This window comes from Eschrichtius robustus, chromosome 10 (assembly GCF_028021215.1).
Source record: "Eschrichtius robustus isolate mEscRob2 chromosome 10, mEscRob2.pri, whole genome shotgun sequence".
Classification (NCBI taxonomy): domain Eukaryota; kingdom Metazoa; phylum Chordata; class Mammalia; order Artiodactyla; family Eschrichtiidae; genus Eschrichtius; species Eschrichtius robustus.
The window spans coordinates 68822358-68830847 of NC_090833.1; the positions used below are offsets into that span (position 1 = coordinate 68822358).

General features: G+C 40.3%; 1 protein-coding gene across 1 annotated transcript; it reads right to left on the minus strand.

The window, feature by feature from the left end:
• Positions 1–21: 21 nt before the first annotated feature.
• Positions 22–4655, minus strand: RPS6 (ribosomal protein S6). The gene is made up of 6 exons (XM_068552566.1): positions 4564–4655; positions 3910–4041; positions 3183–3393; positions 2854–3000; positions 273–430; positions 22–158 (listed from the first exon to the last, which is right to left on the minus strand). Exons 1-6 carry the CDS (start codon positions 4567–4569, stop codon positions 63–65), a joined length of 750 nt encoding a protein of 249 aa, XP_068408667.1. The 5' UTR covers positions 4570–4655; the 3' UTR covers positions 22–62.
• Positions 4656–8490: the final 3835 nt, after the last annotated feature.

Sequence of the window (8490 nt, forward strand, 5' to 3'; positions counted from 1 at the left end):
ATTAAAAGTCAATAAAGGAGATGTGATGTCTGATCTTATTTATTTGCTACTCTTAGAACATCTCATTTTTGACTGGACTCAGACTTAGAAGTAGAAGCTCTCAGAGAGGACAGCCTCCGTCTCTTGGCAATCTGTTCCTGGCGTTTTTCTTTGGCCTCCTAAACAAAACCAAAAAAAAAAAAAAAGCACAGTTAAAGCTTATCTGGATTAAAAATGCAAATCCAAAGCCAGGCCTATCCCCCCATCCCCCAACACACGCACTGAGGACTTACCTTCATTCTCTTGGCCAAAAGTTTAGCATATTCTGCAGCCTCTTCCTTATTTTTCTTAGTACGCTGTTTCTTCAGAGCAATTCGCCGACGTTTGTGTTGCAGAACACGTGGAGTAACAAGACGCTGAATCTTGGGTGCTTTGGTCCTAGGTTTCTTACCTAAAAATTTAGATAATGACTCAATCACTTCAATAATACCCTTGTTCAATAGGACCCACATTTACATTTTTAAAGCATTAGAAAGATTCAAACTCAGTAGTTCCTATGAAAACTTACTTGTATGAGACAGTTTACTAGGGACCAGTGTTTTCCTATACCAATAGCTTGGATGTCAAGTTCAAGATCATACGTAAATTCAACAAAGTGATAGGTTACTTTGCTGAACAGTTGGAAGTCATACCCCATACTTTTTTCTGTTCACTTTGATTTCCCTTCCACAATTACATTGTCTTGGAAGGATATTATATCTCTCTGTACCGTAAGACATATGAGCATTATTTTAAAACAGTATTAACCGCATATTTAACTTGTCATGAAAACTAAGTAAACCATTAACTGCATCCCACCATGCTCTTTGAAGTCCCAATTAGTGCTCATATTTCTATTTTTCAAGACAGAGGCTGCTTATCTGGAGTGAAACTTAACATTAGAATGAATGAATGAATGTATTTATTTGTTTGTTTGGTGGTGCTGCCCGGCTTGCGGGATCTTAGTTCCCCAACCAGGGATTGAACCTGGGCCACCACAGTGAAAGCAGAGTCCTAACCACTGGGCCACCAGGGAATTCCTGAGTATCTTCATTTAGCCTGTCTGATTTATAATCCAAAATCCTCTGGATTATAAATCTGCTTCAGAACAGCAGTCTTTTCAGATGCAATGAATTTTAGTTTGTGGACACCTTCTGGGAGTAATAAATGCTTCAGATAAATATTCTAAGACTAAATGCTCAGTTCAGGTTCTGCTAAAATAAAAAACCCTTTGGAATTATAAAGAAAAAAAGAACCATGTTAACAAATGTCTGTTAAGTAGCACTTAGTACACTAATGATATTTCCAGGAGTGCAACTACAGGGAACTACCATATATTTGCCAGTTACTTCACTGAAAGTCATACCTGGCACACAGTAGGTGTCCACATATTTCGTACGAGTGACCAATGAGCACTTACCATATACCAGGTATTAGCTTATTTAAGCCCCCAGTCCTGAAAACCAAAACCCAAACAAAATTTTTCAGATCTGTCAGGAAAACCCAACCCAGAACTAACATGCTATTTATTCCACTTACTGTAAATATTCATACAATTTACTACAGAAATATCATTACTGAGCATTGCTGCTGCAGACCTCACTAGTGATGGGTTATGTTGCCTAATGAACAATATACCTTCTTAAAATATAGACCACCAAGGTTCCTGAAAAAACTAAAAATTGAGTTCCCATATGATCCAGCACTCCCACTCCTGGGCATACATCCAGAAGACAAAACTATAATTCAGAAAGATACACGCCACCCCTATGTTCACAGCAGCACTATTCACAATAGCCAAGACAGAGAAACAACCTCAATGTCCACCGACAGATGAAGGGATAAAGAAGATGTGGTAGGCATATACAACGGAATACTACTCAGCTACAAAAGACATAATGCCATTGGCAGCAACGTGGATGGACCTAGAGATTATCATACTAAATGAAGTTACAGTAAGACAAATACCATATGATATCACATGTGAAATCTAAAATATGACACAAATAACTGTACGAAACAGACTCACAGAGAACAGACTTGTGGTTGCCAAGGGGGAGGGATGGATTTGGGAGTTTGGAATTCAGATGTAAATTATTATACATAGAATTAGTAGACAAGGTCCTACTGCATAGCACAGGGAATTATACTCAATATCCTGTGATAAACCATAGTGGAAAAGAATATGAAAGAATTTACATACATGTAACTAAATCACTTTGCTGTACTGCAAAATTAACACAACATAGTAAATCAACTACACCTAAATAAATTTACATACATATGAAAACCCCAAAACCCCAAACACTTGTTCCCTGGTATTTTGAATAAAGTTTCTTTCCAACTTCTAATTCTCACAACTCTATTGCTATGCACATTCCAATTGAAGTAAACGAAGGCCAGAAGTTAAAGCAACTTAAGTGGATGAAAGCATGTATTCGGTAAACACAAAAATTAGAACCACTGATATGGAAAGAAAGCAAGTGTGGGGGGGGGTGAGAGCACATTAAATAACAACCCCAGAGTTTTGTCATTCTTTCAACTCCTAACCCCAAAGCAACAAACTTAAAATGTCTCATAAGTTATCTCTGAATGAACTTATACATCAGTGAACCAAAGGCAAATTTCCAAGAAAAATTCTATCACTCTAGAGGGCACTGGATATAATAAGGATTCATACCAACTGCACATCTTGACACTCTCTTCCCCACTATTTTCCTAAAAACTCAGATTCTAGGTAACTAGTAGACAGATTTTTATCTTCTAACATGCACACAAAATGCTACGACGAATCAATGAAACTAAGCAAGCCCTAAACTGCACAATCCCCCGTACCTTCTTTGTTTAGGGGCTTTCTCACAACATACTGGCGGACATCATCTTCTTTAGAGAGATTGAAAAGTTTGCGGATTCTGCTAGCTCTTTTGGGCCCCAGGCGACGAGGCACAGTAGTATCAGTGAGTCCAGGAATATCCTTCTCTCCTGAAAGAGAAAAATGGACAGACTTTTTATTCAACAACCTCCTTACAAGCAAGAACCCTAAATTGTTCAGGCATTGCTAAAACAAGTCCACTGGTCCAAACTGTGGATACTGCAAATCAATCAATCGACAATCAGCTTTAAATCAGTGTGGACAAAAATTAACTCAAGAATAAAAATCTCACCTTTTTTTACAATGACCAAATTGAGAACGCTCAGATTGGCATCCACAATGCAACCCCGTACAGATTTGCGCTTTCTTTCTCCAGTCCTCCTTGGTCTGTAACAGGAATGCCCCTTACTCAGCAGCAGGCGGACTCGGCCATGGGTCAAGACACCCTGCTTCATGGGGAAACCCTGTTTGTCGTTCCCACCACTGATTCGGACCACATAACCCTGGAAGAGAACACAATGGCACATTACAGAACAAAAGACTGTGGCCTCCAACGAGTACACTTCATTAAGACCAATTTGAAACCTAAGAGCTTTCTCTCTGGTCACTAAATTTTGTCTATACTTCCAATTTCCCAAGTTTAATTAGCAAAGTCCTGTCAATCAAGTTACTTCTAGCCGAGGCTTTACCAGAGTTAACAGCCCTTGGGGGAGAAACACTATGTTAAGGAACAAAGCATCAATGAACCACAAATAAATCAAACAACCCTTCTTGGCACTTTTCAAAAAAAAGTGGAGACCATTAGCTTGCAGGGCAAGAACTATATATTTTTTCATGAACATAACCCTGCTAGGTGACAGCTCCACGTTATAAAGTGACATCTGGAAGTAACTAAACCCAAGGTCAGAAGGCAGAACCCGAGTTTGAACCCCATTACATTTGCCAATTACCAGTAGCGTTTACCATCTCTCTTAAATATTCTAACAATTCAACTCGGCAGTCCAGCAGGCCACTTTTACCTTCCATTCTTCACCCAGAGCGTCAGCAGCAACTTCTGTGGCCATACGCTTCTCATAAAAGGTACGAAGTTTTCGTTCATCGTCCACTTCAATGAGTTTCTGGCAGCCAGTGGCCGGGAAAGAGATGTTCAGCTAAAAATTAAACGGGGGGAAAAGAACTTCATGAACATCGCAGAACCACTACAAAGGTTATTCCACTGCAAAAAGCCTTTCCTGTCACCCACACACAACTAACAGAAAATCTGATACTACTCACTAAAGCATATGTGTACATAAGACCGCGCAAGACACACTGCACTAAAAGTAGGACACATCTTTCAAGCCTCGCGGAATGACGCCGGGGCGAAGGGCGCTGCGCAGCCGTTCACCCTCTCGGAGCAAGAAGCCTGACCTACTTGCCGCCAACCGGGCAGCAGGGCCGCCTCTATCCCGGCTGGGGGGCAAGACGCCACCATGGCGCTCCCAGCCCGGCGCAGCTCCAGCTGCAATCGCTCGCCATCCGCTCTCCCAAGGAGCTCCGGCCCCAAAAGAGCGATCCTTCTCCTGCCTCAGGCCCTTCTCCATCCACAGCCAGCATTCTGGAGCGCAGCGCCATATTCTGGGGCTCGACTCACGTTATTCAAACCTAGCGCAACACCCGCCACCAGTTCCCACCTTCATTCTGAAGCGGCCGAACGCCTCCGAGGCGCCACGAAAAAGAGGCCCAACTTCCGCTTAGCCCAGGTCACATAGGCTCTTCCAGTTCTCGCGATACGGTCAGACGCCTGGGATAGCGGAAGTGAGCGTGGGTAGGCGGCACTTCCGGGGGTGGGGCTAATCAGCGGTTGGGAGGTGGAGTCAGTGGGCGGTGTTAGTGAGGCGGCCCAGGTTTAGTTCTGAAGATTAGTCTTTCCGCTGCTTGTTCTTTCCCCCGTGGTTCTGGGTCAGAGAGCAGCCCCACTCGGTCCCGGCCACTGCTTCTGATGACACCAAAGAGGGAGAGCGGGATCGGGGTTCGGCTCTCCTGGGCTGTCGTGTACCTCAGCCTCCGTCCGAAGATTTCCATTTAGGAGCGTGCCCTGCCCTGGTTCCGGCTGTTCAGAACAAGACGCCTTGAAAGCTGTGTTTTGTTTTTTCCTTAAACACTCGGTCATCCGCTTGTCCTCTAACCGCTGCAGTCATCGTTCTACCACAGAATGATACACTCAGCCACCCTGTCACCCAAGCCAAAAACCATAATTACTGCAAGTCCTGGTACCTCCTAAATAGTCTCCCTGCTTTCTGTCTTGCCCCTGCCATCTTTTTAAAACGCAAAATTCTATCACTCCCTTGCTGGAAATGCACCATTTATTTCCCACTACAGTTAAATACTTTCCAAACTTCTTAACCTGGCTTTATAAACTTTCCACAGTCCGAAGCTCACCTATCGCCATTCGTTAATACCATGCCAATCTTTTCAGATTGCATGTCCTTCCTAAGAGAAGCCTTTCCCGAACACACAACCAGAAATTGTATTCCTCTCCTCTAGTGTAGCACTATTTCCCTTTATAGTACTGTTTACTCATGATACATAAATGGTTTGCTTATGGTCTGCCTCCCCTACTAGATGGTAAATTAGGCCAGGGCTCATGTCTTAACTTCACTGTGGAATACTCAGGACGCAGCAAAGTGTATGGTACTTAATAAGTAAGGCTCATAACCCCAGCTCTGTTATGTGTTAGTCTATCAGTGTGGTAGTATGGAGCCAGCCAGCAGAGGGAGAAGGAATGAGTGTATTATAGTAAATCTTGAATCAGCAATGATTCAACTCTTATTAGAATAGAAAGATGTAGGAAAGATAGTGTATCTGATAGTCCTCCAGAACATTCCTGGGTGACTGAGAATAAGAACCCAGGTGATCTAACTTTGAAGCCCACAGTACCCTGAATCAGTACCCTGAAGGAAGAAACATTTATTATCTATTACATATTTACTCCGTATTTTTTCTTCAAGAAAAAAAACTCCTGCGTTTAAAATAAACAAAAATAATTTTTACTTTCCAAGATTATTACATCCCATCTTCCATTTCAGTATCACAAAGTTTTGAGTTTAGGCCTGCTTCACATTCAAAGCTGAAAGATTCTGCTAAATCCTGTTCGATCGTCTGATGTTAGTGTAAAAAGTTTGGTGAAATGATGCATTTAAATCCTGTGTATGTAATTTTTGTTAAGGTGAAATTGACACAACATAAAATTATTCATTTTTACGTGAACAATTCAGTGGCATTTAGCACATTCACAATGTTGTGCCATCACCACCTCTATCTAGTGCCAAGATATTTTCATCACCCCAAAAGGAAACCTTGCATCCATTAAGCAATTGCTCCCCATTCCCCCCCTTCCACCAGCTACTGGCAGCCACAATCTGTGTACTGTCTCCGTGGATTTACTTACTCTATATATTTAATATAAATGGAATTATACACTATGGGACCTTTGTGTCTGCCTTCTAATATTTTTGACGTTCATCCACGTTGTAGCATGTATCAGTGTTTTATTCCTTTTTGTGATTGAATGCTATCACACTGTATGTGTGAATCACAATTTGTTTATCCGTTCATCCACTGATGGACATTTGGGCTGTTTCCAGCTTTTGACTATTGTGAATAGTGCTGGTATGTTTGAGTACCTATTTTTAGTCCTTTGGGGTATATAGGAGCAGGATTGCTGGGTCACATGGTAATTCTGTGTTTCCCAGGGGAACTGCCAAACGGTTTTCAGAGCAGCTGAACCATTTTACATTCCCCCCAGAAATGTATGCACTTGTTATTTTGTTATTTTCTCTCTTTTTAAATTATATTCATCCTAGTGGATGTGAAGTGGTACCTCAATGTGGTCTTGATTTGCATTTCGCTAATGACTGATGATGTTGAGCATCTTTTCATGTGTTTGGCCATTTATATATTTTCTTTGGAGACATGTCTACTCAAGTCCTTTGCCCGTTTTTTGTTTTTTGTTTTTTATTTTAGCTCTATTTTTATTGAAGTAGTGGTAGTGAGTTAATATGAGGCAAAGAGTAAAATCCAGGACAATTCCTCAGGCTTTTTTTTTTTTCTTTTCTAATGCATTTTTTCAAAGACATAAAATTTACCATCTTAACCATTTTTAAGTATACAGTTCAGTAGTGTTAAGTATATTCACGTTGTTGTGAAACATCTCCAGAGCTATTTCATCTTGCAAAATGGGAACTCTATACTCATTAACCAGCTCTTTTTTCCCCCCTCTCCCATCCCTGGTAACCACCATTCTTCTTTCTGTTTCTATGAATTTGACTACTTTAGATATTTCATACAATTGGAATCACGCAGTACTTGCCTTGTTGTGACTGGCTCATTTCACTTAACCATGTCCTCAAGCTTCATCCATGTTGTAGCATGTGACAAGATTTCCATCCTTTTTAAGATTGAATAACATTCCATTGTATTTATATACCACGTGTTATTCATCCATTCATCTGTTGATGAACATCTGGATTGCTTCCACCTCTTAGCTATTATGAATACTGCTGGTATTAACATAGGCATGCATATATCTCTTCAAGACCCTGCTTTCAGTTCTTTTGGATATATACCCAGAAGTGAGATTGCTGGATCATATGGTAGTTCTAGTTTTAATTTTTTAAGGAACCTTCATACTGTTTTCCATAGAAGTTGCACCATTTCATAATCCCACCAACAGTGCACAAGGGCTCTTTTCCTGTATTTGAATTGGCTTGTTTTGTTATTGAATTGTAAGAGTTCTTTATATATTCTGAATGCTATACCCTTATTTGATATATAATGTCCAAATAGTTTCTCCCATTATGCACATATCTTTCCACTTTCTTGAGAATGTCCACTGATGTATAATAGTTTTGAACTTTGATGAAGTCCAATTTATCTAATTTTTCTTTTGTTGATCATGCTTTCATTGTCATATCTGAGACAAATCCATTGCCAAATCCAAAATCCCTATATTTTTGTCCAATAATTTTATGGTTTGAGTTCTTGTATTTAGGTCATTGATCCATTTTGAGTTATTTTGTTAATACGGTGCGAGGTTGGGAGTACAACTCCATTCTTTTGCATGTAGACATCCAGTTGTCCCACCACCATTTGTTGAAGAGGCTATCCTTTCCCTCATTTAATGATCTTGGCACCCTTGTTGAAAATCAACTGGCAATAGATGTATGAGCTTACTTCTGGCCTCTCAAATCTATTCCATTGATTTATATATCTATCCTTATGCCAATACCACACTGTTTTGATTTGTAGATTTGTAGTAAGTTTCAAAATCAGGAGGTGGGGTCCTTGACTTTTTCAAGATTGTTTTAGTTCTTTGGAAATCCCTTGTAATTCCATATGAATCTTATGCTCGTTTATGCAAAATATGCTCTTGGAATTTTGATAGGGATTGCATTTAATCCATAGATCAATTTGGGGAGTATTGCCAGTTTTACAAAATTAAACTCATTAAACTCTTTCAACTCATGAACATGATATGTCTTTCCATTTACTTAGGTTTTCTTTAATTTATTTCAGCACTGTTTTGCAGTTTTCAGTATGCAAGTCTTTTACCTCCTTGA